Raw genomic sequence first — 26,813 nt, 5'->3', positions numbered from 1 at the left:
TGTCTGCCATTGTGGGTCGCCAGGTTCCTCAGCCTGGTGCCCCCGCACCCTTCCCTAAGTCTGCTCTTACTCCACCCAGAGCTCGTCCTTCTTGCTGTTTCCCCAGAATTCCCCCCCAGCCACAATCTGCTGGGCAGGGCCTCAGGAGCTACCCCAGTCCAAGCCTCTCCCCTGATGACCCTGGGTAGGTCAGGGTGCAGCAGGTCCCTGACATGAGCCCGCCAGCTTGTGGCCAGCCCAGGACACCTGAGACCTGAGCAGGGTCCTAGCCAGGCCCGTACCCGCCATCTTAGAGTGCAACCCCTGAGCACTGCCCTGAAGGCGGGAGGCTCACGTGAGCCCTGTGAGCCCAGCCACTCCAGCGCCAAAGCCTAATCCTGGCAGAACAGATGCCACACGCTTAGGGATGGGGCTGCAGTGGGGCATCTTGTGTGTGCCTTTACTTGCCTCTCCCCCACCCATCATTTTAAAGAACCTTCCAGACTTGGCTCAGTGTACTATCTCTTAAGGTGTCTTCTCTCTTCCTGCTGTTGGATGGGTTCGTGGATGGTTGGTTACTGAATACTGACTTTATTATGCACAGGGAAAAGGAACTCATTTTACTTGGTGCCTGGAATGTCACTCTAGGTTTTTAACATGCTTCTGTTGGATTTAAGTACTGATAAAGCTGCTGTCCATAGTAGTCCAGAGGTAAAGTCAAGGCCTCGGCCAGAGAAAGCATGCAGGTAGTCTCGGGGAGCAAACCCACTCTCACAAGGCCCCAGGGAGATGGAGCTGGGGTTCTGGGTGCTGGTTAATGCACCTGCACTTTTCCTTTATTGACAGAACCAGCTTTCAGGATATCTGCTAAGAAAGTTCAAAAACAGTCATGGCTGGCAGAAGCTCTGGGTCGTCTTTACCAATTTCTGTTTGTTCTTCTACAAAACTCATCAGGTACTGGGGTTTCACTGGAGCCCGATGCAAGTGATGCTGGCAGACACTCACCCTCCCCACCTGTGTCCCTTTTGTATTTTGGTTCTGCCCTCTCATGCTTTGCCCACACACCCTGTGCTCCCCTGGCCCGTGAGCATTTGTATGTGCCACTGTTGTGCAGGCAGCAGAGGAATGGGCGCTCCCTGCTGCAACCCAGCCCCTGGAACCCCTGTGTCCCTGTGCTGTCTTCCAGGATGACTACCCACTGGCCAGCCTCCCGCTGCTGGGCTACAGCGTGAGCATCCCCCAGGAGGCCGATGGCATACACAAAGACTACGTTTTCAAGCTCCAGTTCAAATCCCATGTCTACTTCTTCCGAGCTGAGAGCAAGTACACATTTGAAAGGTAATTTTGTAGGAGGCTGCCCAGGTCTGACTGGGGCCCCAAGAACATCAGTATCTCCTCAGCTCCCGTTTCTACTCATGGTGTTGGAGGCAAGTTTTCTGGGCCCTGGAAAGGAAGGGCTGAGCAATGCTTCCAGCATTTCCAAAAAAACAGCAATTTTTTTTTTTTTTGAGATGGAGTCTCCCTCTGTCACTTAGGCTAGAGTGCAGCGGTACCATCTTGGCTATAACCTGCACCTCCAGGGATCAAGCAATTCTTCTGTCTCAGCCTCCTGAGTAACTGAGATTACAGGCATGTGCCATGCCGCCTGGCTAATTTTTGTATTTTCAGTAGAGACAGGGTTTCACCATGTTGGCCCGGCTGGTCTCGAACTCCTGACCTCAAGTGATCCATCTGCCTCAGCCTCCCAAAGTGCTGGGATTACAGGTGTGAGCCACTGCACCCGGCCCCAGGTTTTTAACCCTTCTTTTGTCCTGCTTGTCCCGTAACCTGGGTTGTTCTTGGGACAGTGTCTGAGCACAAGCTGGCTTACTGGTCTGACAGCCGCCCTCTCCTCCAGGTGGATGGAGGTGATCCAGGGAGCCAGCAGCTCAGCCGGGAGGGCCCCGAGCATCGTGCAGGATGGCCCCCAACCCTCCTCAGGGCTGGAGGGGATGGTCAGGGGAAAGGAGGAATGACGCTCAACCTGCCCAGGTTTGGACACAACTACAAAGAACAGCAGGACACAGAGGTGGCCTCTGTCCTGAGGCTTCTCAACAGATGGGAAGTGGCTGTAGTCTCATTGGATCCCCACTGGCACCAACAGTGTGGGTGGGCCTCATGTAACATCTGGGAGGGGCTTCATGCCCCCACCCAAGGCCTAGTGCATGCTGCCAGCTATCTGGGGCCCTGGGGAAAATGTGCAGGTCTCGAGCGTGGAGCCGCTCACACCTCGGCCCCCAGGCCCCTGGCTCATAGACACAGGGCTTGAGCAGTGCTCTGGGCATCGGACCAAAGCCTGGGCACACCCTGCCTCGCTCCCCAGAGCAGGGTCTCTGCTGAGGACTGGCCTAGAGCGCACTGGAAAAGAGGCCCTGCCATACACCCTGCATACCCACTGCCAGGACCCTCTCAGACAAGTGTGGCACAGCCATGCTGACCTTCCATCTGGTGAACCAAGTGGCAGCCCCAGGGGCCTGCCCTGCAGGTCATAGCTCAGCAAGTCTAGCAGAAGCCACGCTTGTTCCCCCATGTACCTCTGGAAAAGCAGAAACCAAAGTCCCCCTGTGCCCTGGGAGGATGGGGTCCTCTAATTTATTAGTGCCCAGCATTCCTTCCAACGGGAAGTAGACAGGTGACTGCTTTGTTCACACACATTTGATTAAAAATAAACAGCATCTCCCCACCTGCATACTCCTCTGCCTGCTCTGTTCTTCCAGTGGGCCAAGCAGAGCCCAGGAATCAGTCACAGGGAAGTTTTGAGGGGGGTGGGGGGGGCTGGGCTGCAGTCTCTGAGTGCCGTGATGAGGACTCGGGACCAGGGACGCTGCAGCCCTGCATGGTCCGGGCCTGCCCCCCCCCGACACACCTGTATGTCTCCAAGTCAGGTCTTTATTGAAAGTGGCAGGGGCCTCTCAATGTTCTATGAAAACTAACATATTAACCTCAGAATATTTAAGGAAACAAGTAAATTCAGTTTTCTTAAAAAACAAAACATTCTGGATGACACAAGTACTTATGAGCAGACACAGTACCTGATCCAACACCACAAGGCAAATCTATGGCCATCATGGGCCCTGGGAGGATAGCGGCCAGGGCACTCCTGTGGGGGCTGTCCTGTTGCCTCTCCCCACCTCATGGGAGGAGGAGGCAGAGCTGCCCTGATAGTTGCTCTGTGCCTTGGTCTGAGCGGCCATAGGGCTATGTGAGTCTGCAGAAGACCCAGGCATAGCTCATGAGGACCACGCTGGCTGCTGGAGCCCCCGTGAGCTCTATTGCTGGGCCAGGAGAGGAAGGAGGGCAGTGGACATGTGGAACAGCATCCCCTGACGTGCAGAACAGCACACTGCAGGGGTGGAAGGAGACGGTGACCTGGCATGTGAGGCCCACAGGATCTGACATGTCCCTGCAGGCACGAAACAGCACGGGGCACCTTCCAAGTCAGCACAGTTCTTGTGGAGCTCAGAACAAAAACAAAGGACCTTCTGTCCCCTATCTGAACAGCAGCGCGCTTCAGCGGGTGGATGTCAGGTGGTTTCTGTTGTGTGAAAACCTGCAGAGAAAAGAGCCCACCGCTGTGTGCATGCACCTGTGCCCAGGCTCCTGACGGCCTCTTGCGTGTGCAGTCTGCAGTGGCAGCCCTGACAAGCCACCGCACCACGTGGGTCTGAAGTGTCCCCAGTGCACAGGGTCTCAGGAGCAGCACTGATTGGCCCAGACTCCACCCCCAGAGCTGCTGCCCAGGGGTGCCAGGAAGGGGTCCCTGGGTGTGGACCAGGACTTAGGGCATCTGCCGGAGGCATGGCAGTTGGACCCTAAATCCACTGGGCAGTGGAGGGCCCAGTATCTGTCCTGCCCTGTACAGGGGCAGCTCTGATGTTTTGCCACCAGCGTGTCAGAGCAGCTCCTGGGAGCCACTAGGTGGCAGAGGTCAGCTGAGGACAGCCGTGTGGCCACTGAGGCTGGGACCCTGAGACACTCCTCAGACACTTAGACTGGAAAGGCCCTGCCCACTCTCTCCAGCCCCAAAGTCTCCATGGCCCTGTAAGCTGGGTCCGAACAAGGAAGAGGATGCCACGCCGCCCCTTCCTGGAGTGAAGCGAACCCATGTAGTTCCCAGTGCAGCCACACCCACGAGTGAGCACTGGACCTCACCCCATGTCCAGCTGCTGCTTGGCGGGGGTGCTCTCCCCAACCCTATGGCCCGGCCACCCTCACCTCTGCACTCGCTCCACCAGATGCACCATCAGCTTGTCTGAGATGCCGGGGCAGGACTCCTCGGCCAGGCTGAAGGCGTTCTCCAGCTCCTCCAGAGCACCCACGCTCCCGCCGCTCTGCTTGTGCTTCTCTTTGAGCTATGGAGAGACCACCTCGCCTGACCCTGGACCCCAGGACAGGCCCTCGGGGAGCCCGCTCCTTTGCTTGGCCAGAGTCATGCTGGAGGCCTTCAGGGCCTTTGCCTAGGACCCGGGAACCCTTCAGCAAGCCAGGAAGTGAGGTGGCCCAAGGAAGCCTGCCCTGCCAATGGGGACTCCAGTGGTCCTTCCCCACAGCCCCTACCCTCCCTCCACATTCCAGGGAATCTCCGGCCTCGGTTCTCAGGAGGGGACCAGATGGCTTCCTCCCAGCTGAGGGTCATGGAAGCCACTGAATGGGTCCGATCAGACCCAAAAACACGAAGCCCAGAAACTCCCAAAGCACACTGCACAACCAGGCCCAGATCTGACCTCCATCAAGACACCAGCTCTGAGCCTCCTGTCACCAGGTGTCACCCACCCTCAGGGGGCTGTGGCTAGGTCAGCAGGCTGCCCGGGACCTGGGCCTGAGTGGCTGCTTCACTGGGGCCTCCACATGGGCTGGGGCCAGTGTCCCTCGACTGCTCCACCCTCTGCCATCCTCAGGCAGGCTCTCCTGTCACCACCTCTCACCCACATCCTCCATCCTCCCCAGGCTCCAGGTGGGGCTCCTGGAGGGCACACCTGGGCCCAAGCCCACTGGCCACGCCCTGGGCACAGAGCTCCTGGCTGCATCACATTTCTGAGAATGGTGACGTTGATGCAGGGTCATGTGACTAACCAGGGAGGCACCTGCCCTGGATGGACCCCAACTACATCTTCTCTGCTTTCTCTATGGAAGAGTCATCTGTGTTTGCACTTGAAGAAAAAAAAAGTCACTCTGGGAACCCAGAGAACCTTGGCAGGTCTGGGAGTACAAAAGGAGTCATCACAGCAGATTCTGCTTCTTCCACTCAGAAAACCCAGCCCATAATCAGCTGCAGGAAACCTAGAAGCTGAAACTGCCCCACGGCACTGTGAGGGGCACATCTCCACAGCACAGCGTCACAGCCTTGTCCCTGGCGGGACTCCAGGCCCAGCCCCAGCCCCATTCTCACCTCTCCGAAGACAGGCCGGACCAGCGTGGACAGGCACTGGGACCTTGGCTGCCTCTTGACAGGCTCTGCGGGCTGCAAAGGAAGTGGAGGCCCACGGTGAGCAGGGCAGTGCGGGCGACAGGCAGGGCACTCCCATCCCTGCCCAGGATCTAGCCTTGAAGGGATGGAGACTGGGAGCAGCCTGTCGGGGCACATGCCCAGGGCTGGCCCCAAAACCATCAAGCCTCCCAGATGGCCTGACTCTGAGGGCCTGCGACTCCCACCCTCTCCTCACAAATTTGGCTCCTAACAGGCCCTCATCTTCCCAGCACATGCTGGGGCTTGGGGTCTCCATACCAGGCCCAGTGCCACAGTGGGCTTCAGACCACCCCTGCCTTTCCCAAGCTCCTTGTCCAAGCCCCAGACACTGGGTGGACAAAGCTGGGTCCCGCACCCAGGCCCCCTCCACGGCCCCAGGGGTGCACAGCAGGCAGAGGCCAGGCCGGGAACAGACCTTCTGTGAGCTGTGCAGGGCCGTCCCCTTGTGAAGCTTGCTGTGTGGACTCGGCCGGATGGTGGGGGGGAATGTCCAGATGGGGCCCTGCTCCCCATCCTCCGCCTCACCATCACTGCAGAGGATGAAGAGTTGCCAGGGTCAGTGGGGAGAGGGCCAGGAGGCACGAGGACCAGGAGGCACAAGGGCCTCAGGGCACACCTCACGGCCGAGGGAAACCCAAGGTACTGGGCGGTGCTCTGCCAGGCCATGGGGTCCAACTGAGGCCTCAGCAGGCCCTGTCCTGCAGCCTTAAGGGGGTCCCTGCCCAACACTGTATCTGGTCACCCTCACCCCTAGGGCCCACGCCCCTGCTTCTGGAGTGGGGACCACCCACATCACAGCACCTAGGGTCACCATGAGGATAAACCAGGCCCCTACATGTCAGAGTCCTCGGAGCTGGACTCCTCGCCATGCCCCTCGGACTTCCAGCGCTTATAGCGGTCGATGAGCTCCGTGAGGAAGGAGGTCTTCTTGGTGTAGCGTGTGATGAACTTGTGCTTCAGGAGCTCTTTGGCCGTGGGCCGCTGTGCGGGGTCAGGGGAACACCAGTCACTGGGCCCAGCCAAGCTCTGCCTCAGGGAAGCAAATGTGATGCAGCCTGGACTGGGGCGGGTCCTCACAGCTACAAGGCTGGGGGGCCTAGGCCTCTGGGCTGTGCTGCCCACCCCAAGCAAATGCCCTCCCTCCATATGCCCGTCCAGAAGGGGCCAGGCCAGAGGCGGGCCTTACGAATCGGGGGTCCTTGTTGAGGCAGGCCTCCACGAACTCCTTGAAGGGCTTGCTGTGCTGGCCCTCCAGTGTGGGAGGGCTGTTCTTGGGAATCAGGAACAGGACACGCATGGGGTGGAGGTCAGAGTTTGGAGGCTCCCCCTTGGCCAGCTCGATGGCCGTGATCCCCAGGGACCAGATGTCGGCCTGGACGGAACACAAGGACTGTTGCTACCCTGAGCACCCCAGTCAGGCGTGGTGCCCGCACCCGCCCGCCCACCCACTGCACCCACCTTGAAATCATAGGCTGACTGCTTGATGACTTCAGGCGCCATCCAGAAGGGGGTGCCCACAAACGTGTTCCTCTTAATCTGTGTGTCTGTGAGCTGCCCTGCTACCCCAAAGTCCGCCAGCTTCACATCCCCCTGCTCCGAGAGTAGCACGTTGGCAGCTGCTTGACACAGGACAGGCAGACGTCATCCCAGGCTCCACGTGGCTCCACCCAGGGCCCCCTGAGAAGGGCCAGGATATCATCCACCTGGCCTCCTAGGGCACAGCAGGGCTGTCCTCAGGACCTCAGCCCTCCTTGCCACTCTCAAACCCAGGGTCACCTAGGGCCCCAGGGGCACTGCCAGAAGGAGCCTAAGGTCTCCACTCCGAGCTCCAGGGCTCTCCCTGCATTTGGCTTTTACAACAAATCCCAACAACAAGCGACTTCGCCCACTGGGGGCTACCACAGAGGTGACCCTGACCAAAGGTGTGGCCAACATGGGCCTGCCAGGAAGCCCCTTGCTCCACCAGACTTGTCCCCTACATGAGAGAGATGACTCAGTGCTGGTGGCAAGTCCCTCCCCACAGGCTGGCCCAACCTCGTGTCCGCACTTAGCAGGGCCAGACCACACGCTGGGGCTACTCAAGCCTACACCTGCTGTTGTGCTGTGAGCCACAGGGAACCAACAACTCTGGCTAAGCATGGCCGTTCCTACACTCGGTCCACAGCTGGTTTTCTCAGCGTACAAGGAAACTGTTACAAACAGTATCTTCTAGAAATGCAGCAAGACAGAACTGCTCAGTTTCAGAGTGGCCACAGGGTTCTCTATACCCCAGACCCTGGGTACCATTAGCCACTTGCCCCTCACCGGCCCCAGCCTCTCTAAGGTCAGTGGGGCTCAGGACATTACAAGAGCCACATCCACCCCCAGCAGGACCTTTGATGTCTCGGTGGATCTTGCGTTCGGAGTGCAGATAATCCAGGCCCTTCAGAATTTCCCGCAGGATCGTGGCAATGTACGTCTCCTCCAGGGGACCTGGTTTAAGCTGGAGAGGAAGGTGGGACAGCAGGGCCTCAGCTCCTGTCCCAGGCCCAATGCCTGAGTTCTCCTGTCTCTCTGACCGGGGAGGGCTGTCCCTGCAGATAGCTGGGGACTTCATGTTCCTTTACTTCTCAAACACAACCAAGTTTCAGATGGGAGTGGGGTGGTGGAGGCTCTTTCTAAAGCATATAAACCAACTTCACCTTACTGTCATGTAACAGAAAAACAGGCTCCCAGCCATCTCCCAGCATGCCTGCCCCCGCCCACTCCCACAGGCCAGGACCCCTTTCAGCACCAACTGGGCAGACGTGCGGATGGCAGTTCATTTTTGCTTTAGAGGATTCCTAATTAACACCTAATGTGCCATGACACCAAACGAGAGGTGGCCCCTGGAGCCCATGAGTCTGAGGAGCAGGGGACTCGGACACTGCATGACCCCCCACTGCCATGGCCTATGCCTCACCAAGTCCAGTGCCGAGCCGCCGCCCAGGTACTCCATGATGATCCATAGCTTGGTGCTCTGGGACCGGAGACAAACCCATCAGCATTTGGCAGTGAGAGGAAGGGCATGCTCCAGGGTGGGAGTCAGGCCAGAGTCAGCCAGGGCCCAGGCCCCACCGGTCCCATCCCTGCCAAGAACCCTAAACAGGAAAGGGCTCCCTCGGCCTTGCCCAGCTCCTCTCCTGCTACAGATGCTCAGAGGACGGATCGAGTATACAGAGCAGTGGCTGAGTCTACTTCACCAAGACCCCGTCAAAAACCAGGCTGCTGAGCCAGTTCTACAGGGCTGGGAAGAGGGCATGGCTGGCAAGCACATGGCCTGACACACCCATCATCCTCCCGGGCAGGATGGCCACAGCGTTCCCTACACCCCAGACCCTGGCACCACCAGAAACCTGCTCCTCACAGGCCCTCACCACTGCCAGCAGGGGTGCCCTCACTGCATTACCACAGGCAGGCGAGTGGGTCCCAATGGCCACTCAGAGCTGAATGACCCTCGTGGATCCTGCTTGCACCCTGCCTGCCCAGGGAAATTTCCTGGAGGGCATGCACTGCACTGTCAAGGCCACCTTGTACCCTCCGGCATGTCACTCAGTCCCTCTGACATGGAAGAGAGGGCCGGGCACAGCACCAGCAGGGCCGCCGCCTCCCCCCAACAGGCACCTTTAGGTAGGAGCCAAAGTAGCGGGTGATGTAGGGGCTGTCGCACTGGCTGAGGACGGTGATCTCCTGCTGGATGTCCTCAATCTCATCCTCAGCCTCCTCCAAGTCGATGATCTTGATGGCCACCACCTCCTTGGTGTGGTTATCGATGCCCTTGTAGACCTCCCCAAACGAGCCCTTGCCGATGCGGTCGAGCTTGGTGAAGAGCTCTTCAGGGTCCACTCGAGAGTGCTGCGGGGCCGGTGGGGACAGAGGGCAGACAGTGCCGGTCACGAGAGGCTGGGACAGGCAGAGGCTGCCCTGCTGGGGAGGAAGGGACCTGTAGGGAAGGGGGAGTCCGAGCGAGTGCGCCTCAATTCTTCTCTGGTTTCTTCCTTTACCCCTTTTTGTTTAAAACCTAAACTTGGCTGAGTGCGGTGGCTCACGCCTTGTAATCCCAGCACTTTGGGAGGCCGAGGCAGGTGGATCACTTGAGGTCAGGAGTTCGAGACTAGCCTGGCCAACATGGTGAAACCCCATCTCTAATAAAAATACAAAAAAATTAGCTGGGCGTGGTGGCTCATGCCTGTAATCCCAGCTACTCGGGAGGCTGAGGCAGGAGAATTGCTTGAACCCGGGAGGCAGAGGTTGCAGTGAGCCGAGACCGCACCATTGCACTCCAACCTGGGCAAGAAGAATCAAACTCCGTTTCCAAAAAAAAAAAAAACCTAAACCTAAACTCAACTTTCCATGCAAGGGAAAAAGTCCCCAGAAAGTATAAAGAGGCCAGGCCAACTCAATGAACCTGCTGGAAACAGGAACCTTAGGTGATGACAAGGCATGAAGGTTGCCTCATCTAACCCTACCATGCAGCCCCATGAGAGATGTTAATAGGTGAATAGCCCCTGGGGGTGAGGGGATTGGGAGCTCTTAATTTGCTATAAATCTGAAACCACTAAAAAATAAACTCAATAGGCCGGCCTTGGTGGTGCACACCTGAAATCCCAGCACTCTGGGAGGCCAAGGCGGATGGATCACCTGAGGTCAGGAGTTCACGACCAGCCTGACCAACATGGTAAAACCCCATCTCTACTAAATACAAAAAAATTAGCCGGGTGTGGTTGCGCATGCCTGTGATCCGAGCTACTTGGGAGTCCAAGACAGGAGAAGCGCTTGAACCAAGGAAGCGGAGGTTGTGGTGAGCCGAGATCAGGCCATCGCACTCCAGCCTGGGCAACAAGTGAAACTCTGTCTCAAAAAAAAATTTTTAATTAAAAAAAAAAAAAAAAAACATCAAAAACAAAAAACTCTCAGTATGTGTTAACCAAGCTCTCCTTCACTCCTAAAAGCCACATATTTAGAAAGGGCTTCCCTCACCCCTACGTAAGTCCTCCTGACAGCTACACCAGTGCGGGGTCAGAAACTGATGCTTTCTTGATGCAGAAAGCTGCCTCCCACAGTCCTCAGATTTAATGAAGCAATGCCTGAAAGTTTCTGAGCCACCGGTGTGGAAGGTGCCTGGTCTGTGACCCAGGCCCAGAGTCCAGGGGAAGCCAGGAGAGGTGTGTCCTCAGGCCTCAATACTTTTTTTTATTCATTTGAGATGGCGTCTCAATCTGTCACCCAGGCTGGAGTGCACTGGTGCGATCTCAGCTCACTGCAACCTCTGCCTCCTGAGTTCAAGCGATTCTTCTGCCTCAGCCTCCCAAATAGCTGGAATTACAGGTATGCACCACCACCCCCAACTAATTTTTTGTATTTTTAGTAGAGATAAGGTTTCACCATCTTGGCCAGGCTGGTCTTGAACTCCTGACTTCAGGTGATCTGCCCACCTCAGCCTCCCAAAGTGCTGGGATTATAGGCGTGAGCCACCATCACGGCCCCTCCCCCCAAAACATCAGGGGTCTTGATGCCAATTTAGTGTGGCAGAGCCTAAAAAGGCAAAACGGGCTGGCCACGGTGGCTCACGCCTGTAATCCCAGCACTCTGGGAGGCCGAGGCAGGCGGATCACAAGGTCAGCAGATCAAGACCACCCTGGCTAACACAGTGAAACCCCATCTTTACTAAAAAATACAAAAGATTAGCCAGGTGTGGTGGTGGGCGCCCACAGTCCCAGCTACTTGGGAGGCTGAGGCAGGAGAATGGCGTGAACCAGGGAGGTGAAGATCGTGCCACTGTACTCCAGCCTGGGTGACAGAGCAAGACTCCGTCTCAAAAAAAAAAAAAAGGCAAAACGACTACTTATGCCCCCAAAACACTGAGGCCCAACTCATTCTGGTGCTGAAGACAGGACAGGTCCTTGGATGGGGGTGCCCTCCACGTTCCTGGGCCTGGGGAGACCGTGCCCTCCAAGAAGGATGGGGTACACCACACACAGCCCCCACGCCCACCCCCGGACACCTGTGTGCAGGGTCCATCCCAGGCCTAAGCCCAGCAGAGGAGTTGGCTGAAGCCAACTGGACATTGCACCAGCCCAAGGCGACATTTCCTTGTGAAACTGCCAATTAGCTGACCTCCCAGGGTTTGTAACCAGGAGGGTGGAAGGGGCGGCACACAGGCCCCCACCTTGAAACATGCTGCTACACATCCCTTTCTGAGCACCAGACCCTGAGGTGACAGGAACTCTGGGGAAGGAAAGGCAGTTAGGGGAGGGCCAGAGGCCACCTAACCCTTCCCTGCAAGGCTGACTTGTCAAGGCCTGGGGGTGTGCACATGGCCTCCATGCAGCAGCTAGAGCAGGCCAACTGCAGTGTACACACAGACCCTTGCTCACCCCAAAGGTCTGGCCAGTTGAGACAGTTGGTCCAATCAAAAGTGACCTTTCTCATTCCCTCATCAGTACCAGCAGCCCAGTCCTAAAGCCAGTACCACTTGAGGAAACAGCAGGGGGTGCCTTGAGCCCACCTACTACCAGGAGTCCCCAAAGCCAAGGTCAAGAAACTCGGCCGGATAGAGAGCTGAGTGCTGCCTGGGGTCCCTCCGGTCATGCTGGCCAAGGTGAGCTGTGTCTGCCCCCAGCCCCACCACTACTGCTGACCATGTGTTCTAAAGAGAAGCCAACAAAAATTCAGAGCTGACAAGTCACAGATGCTCAGCGTCTCCAGGCTGGGGGTGGGCGGCACAGATGAGATCAGTACCAGCCCCCATCTGAAAGGAAAGTCAGCCCAGAACATGCAATCTTCTCTTTTTTTTAAGATGGGGGGTCTTGCTGTGTGCCCAGGCTGGTCTCCTCAGCCTCCTGAGTAGCTGGGACCACAGGTGCATGTCAAAGCATCAGCTCATCAGCCCACAAGCTGTCATGAGTAAGCAATCAGTGTTAAAATATCGCCCTCCTGCCATGGAGAGCATCATCTCCGTTTCCTCCTCCCTGTTTGCTCCATTTCTGGTGGAGAACCACCCATTCCTGGCCCAGTCCTGGATGCCAGGTGCAGGACAAGGTTAAGAAGCAGCCCTTCTTTTTTTTTTTTAAGCTAGAGTCTCGCTCTGTCGCCCAGGCTGGAGTGCAGTGGTATGATCTCGGCTCACTGCAACCTCCGCCTCCCAGGTTCAAGCGATTCTTCCACCTCAGCCTCCTGAGTAGCTGGGCTTACAGGCACCCACAATCATGCCCAGCCAATTTTTTTTTTTTTTTGTAGAGACGGGTTTTCACCATGTTGGCCAGGCTGGTCTTGAACTCCTGACCTCCGGTGATCCGCAGAAGCAGCCCCTCTTCTGCCTGCTCCTCCTCCAGCAGGCCCAGTGCCACCTTGCCAAATTCTCCGTTTGCTCAGTCCATCAGCGCTTACTCAGGGCCCTGGGACACTGCTCCACCAAGTCATCAGCCTGCAGGCCTGGCCTCAGCCTAAACCCAACCCTGCCCAGGCACCTGGAAAGACCCCAAGGGAGTCCTCCGGGGGGGACTCCAGGAGGTCTGGTTGGCGCCCTGAGCTTGTGTCCCCCTGTCTACTCCTGTCTAAGGTGGCCTAAGAGAGGGCCTGGAGAAGGCAGGGCCATGGCCTGGCAGCATTACCCAGCACCACCAGGCCTCTGACTCCCAGGGATCTCTTTCCCACTCCTCAGGCCTCTATGGATGACGCGTCCTCCTGCTTCGCTCTGTTCCCTGCTGAGGCCATGCTACTCTCCACACAGGGCCGGGAGCTGAGTCTGCTCCATCACAGCAGCCCAAGAAGGGAAACCCCTGGGTGGGCACTCAGACCTCTACTGCTTCAGAGCAGGAGAGCACAGTGGACCCCCAAGCCAGAGCCAGGGCTCATGAGTCCAAGCAGAAACTGTATGACAGGAACCCTCTTCGCTGTGATCCTGGCCCTACAATGACATCGCAGGCCAAGCCAAGGCAAGCCATCCCCACCCCCACCTGGAGAAGAAAGGGTAAGTGGGCCCCTGGCCTGCAGGCTGCGGAGCCTCTTTTGGATGTAGCAGCAGCTGTGGCCTGGACGATCACTCAGGCCACTCAAATGACTCTGGCGGTGGACACCTGCTCTCCACATCAGCCCTGGGGCTGCCAGGTCTGGGGCCTGCACTTGTCAATGTGTCTGCTGTCAGTGTTGCCCCACAAAACAAAGCGAACAACCCAGCACACACAGCTGAGACATCCCCAGCTGCCACCTGACACCTGGCACCCCACAGCCATTCGAGCCCTCCAGGGCCAGGCAGGAACTGGCCAGGTAGAGGGGAGAAGCCTAAGGCAGGAGCACAGGCTGGGGGGGAATGCACCCCACTCTCCCACAAAGGGGCTGCCCACAGGTCCACAGGACACCATGGCAACCATCTCAGGAGAAAACCACAGCCCCTCAGGTTTTCTGCCACTGTATGAAGTCAAGTCTCTCATCATCCAGGCTGGGACAAAGGACCCCTAAAAGGACAAAAGGTGCTTCCTACCTTTGGAGTCCCTTCCCCGGCGCGCCCGCTCCCTTCCCCAGTGCGCGCCCGCTCCCTTCCCCAGTGCGCCCGCTCCCTTCCCCAGTGCGCCCGCACTCCCTTCCCCAGTGCGCGCCCGCTCCCTTCCCCAGTGCGCGCCCGCTCCCTTCCCCAGTGCGCCCGCGCTCCCTTCCCCAGTGCGCGCCCGCTCCCTTCCCCAGTGCGCGCCCGCTCCCTTCCCCAGTGCGCGCCCGCTCCCTTCCCCAGTGCGCGCCCGCTCCCTTCCCCAGTGCGCGCCCGCTCCCTTCCCCAGTGCGCGCCCGCTCCCTTCCCCAGTGCGCGCCCGCACTCCCTTCCCCAGTGCGCGCCCGCTCCCTTCCCCAGTGCGCGCCCGCACTCCCCTTCCCCAGTGCGCGCCCGCTCCCTTCCCCAGTGCGCGCCCGCACTCCCTTCCCCAGTGCGCGCGCTCCCTTCCCCAGTGCGCCCGCGCTCCCTTCCCCAGTGCGCCCGCGCTCCCTTCCCCAGTGCGCGCCCGCTCCCTCCCCCAGTGCGTGCCCGCTCCCTTCCCCAGTGCGCCCGCACTCCCTTCCCCAGTGCGCCCGCTCCCTTCCCCAGTGCGCCCGCACTCCCTTCCCCAGTGCGCGCCCACTCCCTTCCCCAGTGCGCCCGCACTCCCTTCCCCAGTGCGCCCGCACTCCCTTCCCCAGTGCGCGCCCACTCCCTTCCCCAGTGCGCCCGCACTCCCTTCCCCAGTGCGCCCGCACTCCTCCAGTCCCTCCCTCCCAGTGCGCCCGCACTCCCTTCCCCAGTGCGCCCGCACTCCCTTCCCCAGTGCGCCCGCACTCCCTTCCCCAGTGCGCCCGCACTCCCTTCCCCAGTGCGCGCCCACTCCCTTCCCCAGTGCGCGCCCACTCCCTTCCCCAGTGCGCCCACTCCCTTCCCCAGTGTGCCCACACTCCCTCCCCAGTGCGCCCACTCCCTTCCCAGTGCGCCCACTCCCTTCCCAGTGCGCCCACTCCCTTCCCCAGTGCGCCCACTCCCTTCCCAGTGCGCCCACTCCCTTCCCAGTGCGCCCACTCCCTTCCCCAGTGCGCCCACTCCCTTCCCCAGTGCGCCCACTCCCTTCCCCAGTGCGCCCACTCCCTTCCCAGTGTGCCCACACTCCCTCCCCAGTGCGCCCACTCCCTTCCCCAGTGTGCCCACACTCCCTTCCCAGTGCGCCCACTCCCTTCCCCAATGTGCCCACTCCCTTCTCCAGTGTGCCCACACTCCCTTCCCCAGTGTGCCCACACTCCCTTCCCTGGGTCTGACAGCACCAAGAACCAACAGCACACAGTCACAGGGCACCTCAGAGCTCCAATTTCTCATCCCGTGACCCAAAGGAGCTATTTCTGCAGTTCTTAAAAATAAACTGGTGGCCGGGCGCGGTGGCTCACGCCTGTAATCCCAGCACTTTGGGAGGCCACGGCAAGCAGATCACCTGAGGTCAGGAGTTTGAGACCAGCTTGACCAACATGGTGAAACTCCGTCTCTACTAAAAATACTAAATTAGCTGGGCGTGATGGCACACGCCTGTAATCCGAGCTACTTGGGAGGCCAAGACAGGAGAATCGCTTGTACCTGGGAGGCAGAGGTTGCAGTGAGCTGAGATTGCGCCATTGCACTCCAGCCTGGGCAACAAAAGTGAAACTCTGTCTCAAAAAAATAAAAAATAAAAATAAAATAAACTGGTGACAGATTTTTCTCCCAGCACCTTAGTCATGTAAGTTACCAGATACAGAAAGTCAAAAGCAAACAAAAAATCTGTTAGCTTAATTCAGCATCAGTCAGCAAGCCCCAGTCCCATCTGTGACCGCGCAGGTCCAGGCTGCCTGGCCCGACAGCTGCACATGGTGTTCCGGGTCTCTAGGCTGGTCCAGTTTCCTCCAAAGCAGCCCTGACTCCAGTTCCTGCCCCTATGCGGACAGACGCCCTTCCTGTTCCACTGCACACCCAACTCTCAAGAATTCAGCACAGAGGAGTGAACAAGGAGGGCCACACATTTTAGCAGCGATTCCAACACCTTAGGCAGAGCCAAGGCATCAAGGAGAGCAAAACCGAACGCTAAGACGTAAAAACACCCAGCAGCCAGAGTCAAAAAAATGGGGAGGGGCACACAATGCAAGTCCCCAGGTCCCAGGCTGGCCGTCCCCACCCTCCTTCCCTGGCATGCCCTGTGGCGGCAGCAGCTGGTCCTCTTTCCAGACTAAGGCTCGCTGTCGTGGTTCCCTCCGAGGCTGTCCCACCAGACGCTTCAAGGTGGCTCCACAGTGGAAACGCCTTCTTCAAAGATGATGAGCCTCCTGTTCGGGCAACCGCCCGCAGCAGGGGTTAAACGGTTCTGAACAGAGCAGCCTTTCCACCTTCCCCTGGGCCAAAGCACACCCGTGTTCTCTGCTTTCCCTGCACACCGGCCGCTCGGATCGGCTTCTCCACATTCCCAGCCCCTCAGCGCCCATCAGGGTCTCCTCCACAGCCCCTGCCCAGCCCAGCACGGCCGGCACGGCCGGAACGACCCGCGGCCCAGGCTCCGGCCGCAGTGCGGCCCCTGACCTTCCGCTGCCTTCAGATGCTGACAAGAGGTTCCCGCCCCGCGCTGGGGGCAGCGTCCCGTCCCTGAGCCGGTGTCTCTTCACGCACCTCCACCGCCCTCGCACGGGCGGAGCCCCCGGGGCTCGGTTTCAAGAGGTCTGCGAGCTTCTACCACGCAAAACGCCACAAGCACACGGCAGAGCCCGGGGGCCGCCCTGCGCGCACCGCAGGACGCTCCGCTGGTCGCACGACGCGCGCCCCTTCCCTCACCCCGCTGCCCGCTCCGGCGTGGGGTCCCCTCTGAACCCCCGGGAAGCTCGGGCGCCCCTCCGTGAGAGACCGCCCGTCTTCCTGCTGCACCCTCCTCACCTGGTTGGCAAATCCCCGGAGGTGAGCCATGGCCGGGCCGCCTCAGACCCTCCGCCGACAGCCCCAAGAGGCGTCTGGATCCCGCGGAGAGGCGTGGAGCCGGCTCGCTGGCCGCTGCGGCGTCAGTCCACTGCGAGGGACAGCAGGAGCGGCCGGCGCCCAGTTCAGTCATCTGAGACCGAGCTCCGGGGCGGCGGGCTGGAGGGGGCCCCAGGAGACCCCCAGGCCATCGGGGCCCCGCCACGCCCGGGCCTAACACCCAGGCTCCCGGACGCTCGCCGCCCCTCCCGTCCCCGCCCCCACCTCTTCCGAGGCAGCTTCCTCCCGGTGCCCCCGCCCCGGTGCCCCCGCCCCGGAGTCCCCGCCACCGAGCCCCGCCCCGGGCCCCTCCCTCCGCCCCCTCCCCAATCACCGCAAGCGCGCGCCCGGCAGCGCGCCCACCTCCGCGGGGCTCCATCCCGGCCTCCCCCGGCCCGCTCTGCAGCGCCCGCGAAGGCTCCCACCCGCAGCCTCTGTTCGCCCGGGGACCCCGGGCCTCCCAGCCCGCGAAGCAACGGCGGTGGCGGCAGCGACAGGAGAAAGCCCGGAGGAGGCGACGTCGAGGGCGGTACTCGGCGTCGCAGCCCGCGCACGGCTCTCTGGGACCCTGAGTCCCACCGCCCACTCCGGGCCCGGAAGCCTGCTGGCGTTGGACTACAAGTCCCAGCAGGCCGCGAGAGAGGGGCGAGGCTCACATGCGCGCCGCGAGGCTCTCTGGGACCCCGAGTTCGGCTCCCGAAAGGCTTGGACTGCGTCTCCCGGCAGGCCGCGCGGCGGGGCGGGCGGGGCACGTGGTCGTTGTCGCGTCGCGCCTTCCGTGCCTCGCCCTCGCTGGCGCCTGCAGGGCGTCGTCTCCGACGTGACGGCGGCCGCGCGGCGTTTCCCTTGGGCTCTGCCCTGCGCAGCCCTGGTCCGAGCCGGCCAGTAAGGCCCTGCGCCCTCCCCGCCTCGCCCCGAGGATCCACCGCGGCCGCCCAGGCTGCTGGCCTTGTCCTCACGGCTACGGAGATAAGCCGGCGCTGGTCACACCGCAAAGCCCCTGTTCGCACTGAGACCCCGCTCGGGATCATGCGCACAGGCCAGGGCGCAGCAAGCCTTGGAGAAGCTACCTGCACAGCCCATTCCTTGGGCGAGCTTCGCATCTTCTGCCTCAGTTTCCTTACCTGTAAAGGGGTGATCATAGGACATCCTTGGTCACACCGTTGTGGGACCCACCTAGGCTAGAGCGCGGTACGCGCCCAGGACAGTGACTGCTGCTGGAAACCGTCGTGGCACTGGGGTCACTTCCCCAAGGTCAGGGAGGGACTTGCAGAGCCCAAGGCTACCTGGTGCGCCCCCCTGCCCCGTGGGCCACCAGGTCATAGTGCCCCCTGTGTGCATTCCCCTGGTGCACCGCAGGGATCCCCACCTGTCCGGTGAGGAAGATTTGTCTCTCCTCCACTCTGTGTCCACCCTTACAGGCCGTCAGTTTCCATGATGGCTCAGCACAGATGACTATCCTGACCTCCTCACACCCCTCCTTCCTCAAAAGGGTTCTGGCGTTTCTCTTTGCTCCCTGGTGCGTGTTTTCTCATGGTGCGTTGCCAAGTCCTTTAAGCCATGTTTGCCTGTCATGCATTCAGGACAGCCCCTTGAACCTCTGGGTCCCTGTCTCATCACCCCTGCTTGTTTACATACTGACTTGGTTTTGTTTGTGCTTTGACTCCCCAGGAGACAGTGGGCTTCCTGCAAGCAGAGCTGTGCCCAGGACTATGCCAGCCCATGACAGGCACTCAGTGAGTTTATTGAATGAATGTGTAAATGCATGAAGGTAATACATGTATTGAATGTGTGTAAATAGATGCCTGCTGCATCTCTGGCCTTCATGTGGTCAGTAATTGCTGCACTTTTCAGAAGTGTCTAGAAGAGGCTGGGAGCAGTGGCTCACACCTGTAATCCCAGCACTTTGGGAGGCTGAGGCAGACAGATCACTTGAGGTTAGGAGTTCGAGGCCAGCCTAGCCAATATGATGAAACTTCATCTCTACTAAAAATAAAAAAATTAGCCAGGCATGGTAGTGCGTGCCTGCAGTCCCAGCTACTAGGGAGGCTGACTGAGGCAGGAGAATCGTTTGAACCTGGGAGTTGGAGGTTGCTGTGAGCCAAGATTGTGCCACCGCACTCCAACCTGGGAAATAGAGCAAGGCTCCGTCTCAAAAAAAAAAAAAAAAAAAAGTGCCTAGAAGAGTTTTTCAGCCTTTATCTGTTTGTGGCCAATTGTTAATACTTTGCTCCTGGCTGCTGTCTTGCCAAGCTGCCGTCTGGACTTGAACATCACCATGTCTTTTCCTCCATTGACCTTCCAGGCCCTTCTTCCTGTTTCTCATATTTTCCATTTCTTTTTTGTTGTTGTATACTTGTTATTCTTTGGGATTTTTGTTTGTGTGTTTGTTTGGAGACAGAGTCTCGCTCTGTCACCCAGGCTGGAGTGCAGTGGCGTGATCTCAGCTCACTGTAACCTCCGCCTTCCAGGTTCAAGTGATTCTCCTGCCTTAGCCTCCTGAGTAGCTGGGATTACAGGTGTGCACCACCACCCCTGGCTAATTTTTGTATTTTCAGTAGAGATGGGGTTTCACCATGTTGGTCATGTTGGTCAGGCTGGTCTCAAACTCCTGACCTCGTGATCCGCCTGCTTCGGCCTCCCAAAGTGCTGGGATTACAGGAATGAGCCACCGCGCTTGGCCTTATTGTTTGGTTGTATCTTTCAACTTTCATATAAAAATTTTCTTTTCGGTGATTCTTTTTTTTTTTTTAGATAAGGTCTTACTCTGCCACCCAGGCTGGAGTGCAGTGGGGCAATTTTGGCTTACTGCAGCCTGGACCTCCCAGGCTCAAGCAGTCCTCCCACCTCAGCTCCCCATGTAGCTGGGTCCGCAGGCATGTCACCACGCCCAGCTAATTTTTGTAGAGACAGGTTCTCACCATGCTGCCTAGGCTGTTCTCAAATTCCTGAGCTCAAGTGATCTCCCGCCCCAGGCTTCCAAAGTGCTTGCGAAGTACAGGTGTGAGCCACCGAGCCTCGTCTCTATTTTTCACCTCCAAGAAATTTTAGTTTTTTCTCTGGGCACTCACTTTCTTCCTTGGGAATAGGGAGCTAATAGTGATGTTCTTGTAGATCGTGAGAATAACACCGTCTGTGGCGGGCCTAGCCCTTGGCAGGCACTCAGAGAGTCACTGTGTTGATTATTGACAAGGCTGACCTTGGGTGGGAGGAAGGAACACTCACAATTGAGCCCCTAGGCAGCTCACCCTCAGGTCCAGTCACTTGGTGACTGCAACAGCCCTCCGAGGCAGGCAAGGGATAACTGAGATTGTGGCCCAAGGCCACAATCAGAATATGGCAAAGACAGGATTGAAGCCAGGTCTCCTGAGTCCTGTTTGTATGCTGCAGGGGATTCAGGTAGGAGTGGAGAGAAGCTGGAGTTGGACTTTGTGTCAACCTGGGTCAAGTGTGAGTTGGCCAATCCTCCTTCTGGTTTGACAGACAAGGAAATGAAACCCAGAAAGGAGACAGCATAGCAGCATCTGGATTAGACCTGGGTTCCCCTTCTGATTAAGATAAGAGACTGGGCGCTTGAGCTTGTTCTTCTTTCCCTGCCAGACCTGATAACTTGTCAAAAGGCGCGCAGGAAGGGAGGCTAAACCCTGAAACTGTTCAGAAAAAGGAGTGGGCTCCCAGCAGGTGAACGCCACAAATGTCCAGAGGTAAAGCTTGGTGACAGTGAAATGGGGGGAAGAAGCCTTCACTTGAGCCCCCTTCATTGCATACAGAGCCCTGGAAAGGTGGGGGGCTGGAGCTGGGGGAGAGGAGGACGACAGCAGAGACACCATGGAGACAGGTGTGTGCATGAGTCAGCAGCTTCCCACTCCTCATCCCTCCATCCCCTCAAACACACACAAATCACACAGCAGCAGGGTTTCCTAGCATAAATAATGTGGGAATATTCCAGAAAAAGACACCCCTGTAGGTTGGGCTTTAGGCTGGCCTGACAATGGGCTTCCTACCCAGTCTTTCTACAGCAAAGCCCAGCACTTGACAAGTCCTGCTTTTGAATGCAGACTCCTTGTGAGCTTCCTATCACCTCAGTTTTAGTCTCTTTAAGACTGCTAAGGATATTGTGTATTGGGAAGACTTTCAACATGAACAATAGAGACCAACGTAAATTAGAAAGATGACCTGAGAGGCTGGGCGCAGTGGCTCACGCTTGTAATCCCAGCACTTTGGGAGGCCGAGACGGGCGGATCACGAGGTCAGGAGATCGAGACCATCCTGACTAACATGGTAAAACCCCGTCTCTACTAAAAATACAAAAATTAGCCGGGCGCGGTGGCGGGCGCCTGTAGTCCCAGCTACATGGGAGGCTGAGGCAGGAGAATGGCGTAAACCCGGGAGGCAGAGCTTGCAGTGAGTGGAGATCGCGCCACTGCACTCCAGCCTGAGCGACAGAGCGAGACTCCATCTCAAAAAAAAAAAAAAAAGAGATGACCTGAGAAGAAATAGAAACACAGAGAAATGAAGAGCATTCTGGAACCTTGTTAGAACATTGAACATTCCTAGAACAGGCCGGGCGCGGTGGCTCAAGTCTGTAATCCCAGCACTTTGGGAGGCCGAGACGGGTGGATCACGAGGTCAGGAAATCGAGACCATCCTGGCTAACACGGTGAAACCCCATCTCTACTAAAAATACAAAAACTAGCCGGGCGAGGTGGCGGGCGCCTGTAGTCCCAGCTACTCGGGAGGCTGAGGCAGGAGAATGGCATAAACCCGGGAGGCGGAGCTTGGCAGTGAGCTGAGATCCGGCCACTGCACTCCAGCCTGGGCGACAGAGCGAGACTCCGTCTCAAAAAAAAAAAAAAAAAAAAAAAATTCCTAGAACAATAACAGAATGCTTCAAGAAACAGCCCAAGAAAAGGTTATCAGGAGATAAAATTACAATAGATTAAAATTACTGCAGGCTCTTGGATTCCTACTTTTGGAGAAGTCAGCCTAAGAAATCTACCCAGAAACCCATGTGGAAGACACACAAAGGTAGAGGCACAGCCAGCCCTGAGCTGTGTGGCCACCCCAGTGTCAGACATGTGAATGGAAATGGAATTCCAGCCTAGGTGAGCCTTTCAGACAGCTCCACCCCAGGTTCTCTCAGCACGACTCTGTGAGGAGCCACTCAGCTGGACTCAATGAACCCACAGAACCAAGGACAGGGATAACATGTTTTAAGAAAAGTAAAGTTTAGGCTGGGCGTGGTGGCTCACACCTGTAATCCCAGCACTTTGGGAGGCTCAGGCTGGTGGATCACTTGAGGTCAAGACCAGCCTGGCCAACATGGTGAAACCCCGTCTCTACTAAAAATAGAAAAATTAGCTGGGCGTGGTGGCGGACGCCTGTAGTCCCAGCTACTCAGGAGGCTGAGGCAGGAGAATGGCAGGAACCCGGGAGGCGGAGCTTGTAGTGAGCTGAGATCCGGCCACTGCACTCCAGCCTGGGCAACAGAGCGAGACTCCGTCTCAAAAAAAAAAAAAAAAAAGAAAAGAAAAATGGCATCTAGAAGTAGGAGAAGAGAAAGGGAAGCTGCAGTTAAGTCTTAGTTCAGAAAATGTCAGAATCACTTTTAGTTTTAAACCACTGAGTGCAAAGACAGCAATATGGACTGCTGCCTGGTCATAAAAGTAAAGTTTTTTTTTTTTTTTTGAGACGGAGTCTCGCTCTGTCGCCCAGGCTGGAGTGCAGTGGCCGGATCTCAGCTCACTGCAAGCTCCGCCTCCCGGGTTTACGCCATTCTCCTGCCTCAGCCTCCCGAGTAGCTGGGACTACAGGCGCCCGCCACCTCGCCCGGCTAATTTTTTGTATTTTTTAGTAGAGACGGGGTTTCACCGTGTTAGCCAGGATGGTCTCGATCTCCTGACCTCGTGATCTGCCCGTCTCGGCCTCCCAAAGTGCTGGGATTACAGGCCTGAGCCACCGCGCCCGGCTGATCAGTTGATTTTTTAAAAGTATGCCTGCCGGGCGCGGTGGCTCAAGCTTGTAATCCCAGCACTTTGGGAGGCCGAGACGGGCGGATCACAAGGTCAGGAGATCGAGACCATCCTGGCTAACACGGTGAAACCCCGTCTCTACTAAAAAATACAAAAAATTAGCCGGGCGAGGTGGCGGGCGCCTGTAGTCCCAGCTACTCGGGAGGCTGAGGCAGGAGAATGACGTGAACCCGGGAGGCGGAGCTTGCAGTGAGCTGAGATCCGGCCACTGCACTCCAGCCTGGGCGACAGAGCGAGACTCCGTCTCAAAAAAAAAAAAAAAAAAAAAAAAAAAAAAAAAAAAAAGTATGCCAAGACAATTCAGTTGGGAAATAATCATTTTATTTTAATTTTTTTGTTTTAGCCCTGTTTCAACCAGTGAACAAAGGGGAGGAGTAATTTTTTCAACAAATGGTGCTGGGATCTTGCAGGTACCCCCGATCATGTGCAAGCTCCTGGAGGGCAGCATGCCCGGGGAGGGCAGGTAAGCTCTGTGCCCACACCCCCACAACAAACACACACATACATACCCAACACACACACACATACCCAACACACACACTGAACACACACATACACACACCCAACACACATAACACACACACAACACACACCACACCCCCCCATACACACACACTGAACACACCCAACACACATAACACCCCCAACACACATCCCAGCACATACACAGCATACACACATACCCAACACACACCAACACACACACCCCACATACACACACCCAATACACAACACACACTTCCAGCACACAGTACACATACCCAGCACACAACATAAACATATACACCCCAATACACACACAACACACGCCCCACACACAACACACATATACACACCCAATACACACACACTGAACACACACACATGCCTAACACACACATATACACACCTCCCAATACATACACAACGTACACACACACAACACCCAACACACACCAACACACACAACACACATACCCAACACACACACATGCCCAACACACACCCAGCATACACACAACACACACCCATACACACCAACACATACAACACGCAGACACCTCCACACACCCAACACACACACATACCCAACACACACACTAATACACACAACACCCCACACACCCCAACACACACAACACGCAAACACACATCCAACACACACACACACAACTGGATATTCACATGCAAAACAATGAAGTTAGACCCAGTCGACTAAAAACGGATCATGAATTTGAATGTAAAAGCTAAAACTATAAAATAGCTTATTAGATATGACACCAAACGTACAAGAGACAAAATTTAAAAACAGATTAATTCGAATTCACCAAATTGAAAACTTGTGCTTCAAAGGACACCATCAAGAAAGTGAAAAGACAGCCCAGTGGGAGAAAGTATCTGCAAATCATGCATCTGATAAGAGACGTGTGTCCAAGATAGAGATTGTAACAAGTTCTTCCCATGCAATAATACAAATAATCCAGTTTAAAAATGGGCAGGGCCAGGCATGGTGCCTCATGCCTCTAATCCCAGCACTTGGGAAGCTGAGGTGGGAGGATAGCTTGAGCCCAGGAGTGTGAGACCAGCCTGGGCAACAGAGCAAGATCTCATCTCTACAGATAATTAAGAAAATCAGCCAGGCGTGGTTGTACATGCCTGTGGTCCCAGTTAGGAGGCTGAAGTGAGAGGATCACTTGAGCTTGGGAAGTAGAGGTAGCAGTGAGCCATGAGCTTGCTCTACTCCAGCCTGGGGAGTAGAGCAAGACCCTGTCTCAAAAAAGAAAAAAAAATTGCAGGGGATATATTAATATTTATGTTACAACATTGTTGTTTATCTGAAATTAAAATTCCACTGTGTGTTCTGTATTTTATCTAGCACCCTAAAGGAACAATTACCCCTCAGCTGAAAACTACTCTGTTCCTGCATAACAAATCTTAGACCAAGACCTGAAAAGATTCAACCATTTCCAAGTAACTTAATTGCATCCAGGAACAAAGCTCAGGAATATCGGCCAGGCGCGGTGGCTCAAGCCTGTAATCCCAGCACTTTGGGAGGCCGAGGCGGGCGGATCACAAGGTCAGGAGATCGAGACCATCCTGGCTAACACGGTGAAACCCCGTCTCTACTAAAAAACACAAAAAACTAGCCGGGTGAGGTGGCGGGCGCCTGTCGTCCCAGCTACTCGGGAGGCTGAGGCAGGAGAATGGCGTGAACCTGGGAGGCGGAGCTTGCAGTGAGCTGAGATCTGGCCAGTGCACTCCAGCTTGGGTGACAGAGCGAGACTCTGTTTCAAAAAAAAAAAAAAAAAAAAAAAGCTCAGGAATATTTATAGGAATACAAAAATATGCAGCACCCAACCAAGTAAATTACATGACAATGATAATCTCATGGAAAGTTACCAGGCATGCAAACAGCAGGAAAATACTAGCCTTGGCTGGGCACAGTGGATTACGCCTGTAACCCCTGCACTTTGGGAGGCCAAGGCAGGTGGATCACAAAGTCGAGATCAAGATCATCCTGGCCAAAATGGTGAAAACTTGTCTCTACTAAATATACAAAAATTAGCTCATCTCTACTAAATATACAAAAATTAGCTGGGCATGGTTGCGCGCACCTGTAGTCCCAGCTACTCAGGGGGCTGAGGCAGGAGAATCTCTTGAACCCGGTAGGCGGAGGTTGCAGTGAGCCGAGTTTGCGCCACTGCACTCCATCTCAAAATGTATATATATATTAGCCTTGAGGAGAAAAATCCACCAATCAAAAACAACTCATAGTTAACACAAATGTTAGAATTAACAGACAAGTATATTAAAAGTTATTATAACTGTATTTTACGTATGAGAAATGTAGAAACATGGACCTTATAAAAATGCCTGAAAGTAATTTTCTAGAGTTGAAACTATAATGTGTGATATGAAAGATACACAGGATGGGATTCGCAGCAGACAAGACGCTGCAGAGGAAGAGCCTGGTGAGCGTGGCTCTTGCCTGTGATCCCAGCACTCTGGGAGGCCAAGGCGGGAGGAGAATTTGAGCCCAGGAGTTTGAGACCAACCTGGGCAACATAATGAGACCCTATCTCAACTAAAAAAAATTTTTTTAAAGTTTAGATAATTTGAAAACATAGTGATAGAAATAGGCAAAATGAAACAGAATAATTACTTTTTTATTTTTATTTTTTGAGACAGAGTTTCGCTCTGTCACCTAGTCTGGAGTGCAATGGCATGATCTCGACTTACCGCAACCTCCACCTCCCAGGTTCAAGCGAGTCTCTTGCCTCAGCCTCCTGAGTAGCTAGAATTACAGGTGTGTGCCACCACACCCGGCTAATTTTTGTACTTTTAATAGAGATGGGGTTTCACCATGTTGGTCAGACTGGTTTTGAACTCCTGACTTCGTGATCTGCCCGCCCCAACCTCCCAAAGTGTTGGGATTACAGGCGTGAGCCACCGCTCCTGGCAGAAAGAAGAATTTCTATAAACAAAGAGTCCCATTGAGCCATGGGACAAACTAGGACATGTTCACATGGAGTGAGTGAAAAACCGAAGGTAGCTGCACTTAGGACATAAACTCTCCCTGGTGAAAAGCGGCACATCTGAGCCTTCAGCAGCCCCTCCTGGCCTCAGGCAGAAGGGAGGCTTCAGCCACAGCTGCCTGGACTCTGAGTTTAACTCACGGAGGTTGGTTGCTCCAGGTTCCCCAGTAGAACATAGTTAAAATCCAAGTCCCCAGACTGCTGCCTCCTATTCCCACATACTCACTTCTCCCCAGGAAGAGGGATGTGTGTGGTAGTGTCAGGCACAGATCTCTGTGTGGCCT

General features: G+C 56.3%; 2 protein-coding genes and 1 long non-coding RNA gene across 9 annotated transcripts in view; 2 read left to right on the top strand and 1 right to left on the bottom strand.

The window, feature by feature from the left end:
* FARP2 (FERM, ARH/RhoGEF and pleckstrin domain protein 2) overlaps nucleotides 1–2,701 on the top strand; it is a 145,224-nt gene extending 142,523 nt beyond the window's left edge. For all 4 annotated transcript variants that reach the window (XM_010376991.2, XM_030915992.1, XM_030915993.1 and 1 more), the window contains 3 exons: nucleotides 826–933; nucleotides 1,166–1,317; nucleotides 1,877–2,701. In XM_010376991.2, coding sequence (XP_010375293.2) covers nucleotides 826–933; nucleotides 1,166–1,317; nucleotides 1,877–1,994 — 378 coding nt within the window. In that variant the 3' untranslated portion in view covers nucleotides 1,995–2,701. The remainder of the gene's footprint in view (nucleotides 1–825; nucleotides 934–1,165; nucleotides 1,318–1,876) is intronic.
* Nucleotides 2,597–17,601, bottom strand: STK25 (serine/threonine kinase 25). Of its 4 annotated transcripts, none has more exons than XM_010376996.2 (12): nucleotides 17,408–17,601; nucleotides 16,905–17,034; nucleotides 9,128–9,358; nucleotides 8,427–8,483; nucleotides 7,859–7,967; nucleotides 6,944–7,101; nucleotides 6,672–6,857; nucleotides 6,321–6,466; nucleotides 5,901–6,015; nucleotides 5,408–5,479; nucleotides 4,234–4,370; nucleotides 2,597–3,568 (listed from the first exon to the last, which is right to left on the bottom strand). In XM_010376996.2, the coding sequence occupies exons 2-12, from the start codon at nucleotides 16,932–16,934 to the stop codon at nucleotides 3,529–3,531; spliced, it is 1,281 nt and encodes a 426-aa protein (XP_010375298.1). In that variant the 5' UTR covers nucleotides 16,935–17,034; nucleotides 17,408–17,601; the 3' UTR covers nucleotides 2,597–3,528. The 4 variants fall into 4 exon arrangements, with proteins under 4 accessions (XP_010375298.1, XP_030771857.1, XP_030771858.1 ...); XM_030915997.1 differs by having other exon boundaries at nucleotides 17,346–17,598; XM_030915998.1 differs by having other exon boundaries at nucleotides 17,317–17,499.
* A 253-nt stretch (nucleotides 17,602–17,854) lies between these two features.
* On the top strand, nucleotides 17,855–25,000 carry LOC115893147. Its single transcript, XR_004053084.1, has 4 exons — nucleotides 17,855–18,236; nucleotides 18,654–18,718; nucleotides 23,358–23,477; nucleotides 24,870–25,000. It is a non-coding gene; the product is annotated as an uncharacterized LOC115893147 (long non-coding RNA).
* The last annotated feature ends 1,813 nt before the right edge of the window (nucleotides 25,001–26,813 follow it).

The sequence above is a fragment of the Rhinopithecus roxellana genome, chromosome 14 (assembly GCF_007565055.1).
Source record: "Rhinopithecus roxellana isolate Shanxi Qingling chromosome 14, ASM756505v1, whole genome shotgun sequence".
Taxonomy (NCBI): domain Eukaryota; kingdom Metazoa; phylum Chordata; class Mammalia; order Primates; family Cercopithecidae; genus Rhinopithecus; species Rhinopithecus roxellana.
This window is presented reverse-complemented; position numbering and strand designations above follow the sequence as displayed.

What these genes read in the sequence shown, in the direction of transcription:
- STK25 (XM_010376996.2), bottom strand. Translation starts at nt 16,934, where the DNA reads ATGGCTCACCTCCGGGGATTTGCCAACCAG. An exon ending in ACTTTGGCTCCTACCTAAAG is followed by an intron (nt 8,484 to 9,127) that starts GTGCCTGTTGGG and finishes CTCCGGTCCCAG; the next exon opens with AGCACCAAGCTATGGATCAT. An exon ending in TCAACAAGGACCCCCGATTC is followed by an intron (nt 6,467 to 6,671) that starts GTAAGGCCCGCC and finishes GACCCCGCACAG; the next exon opens with CGGCCCACGGCCAAAGAGCT.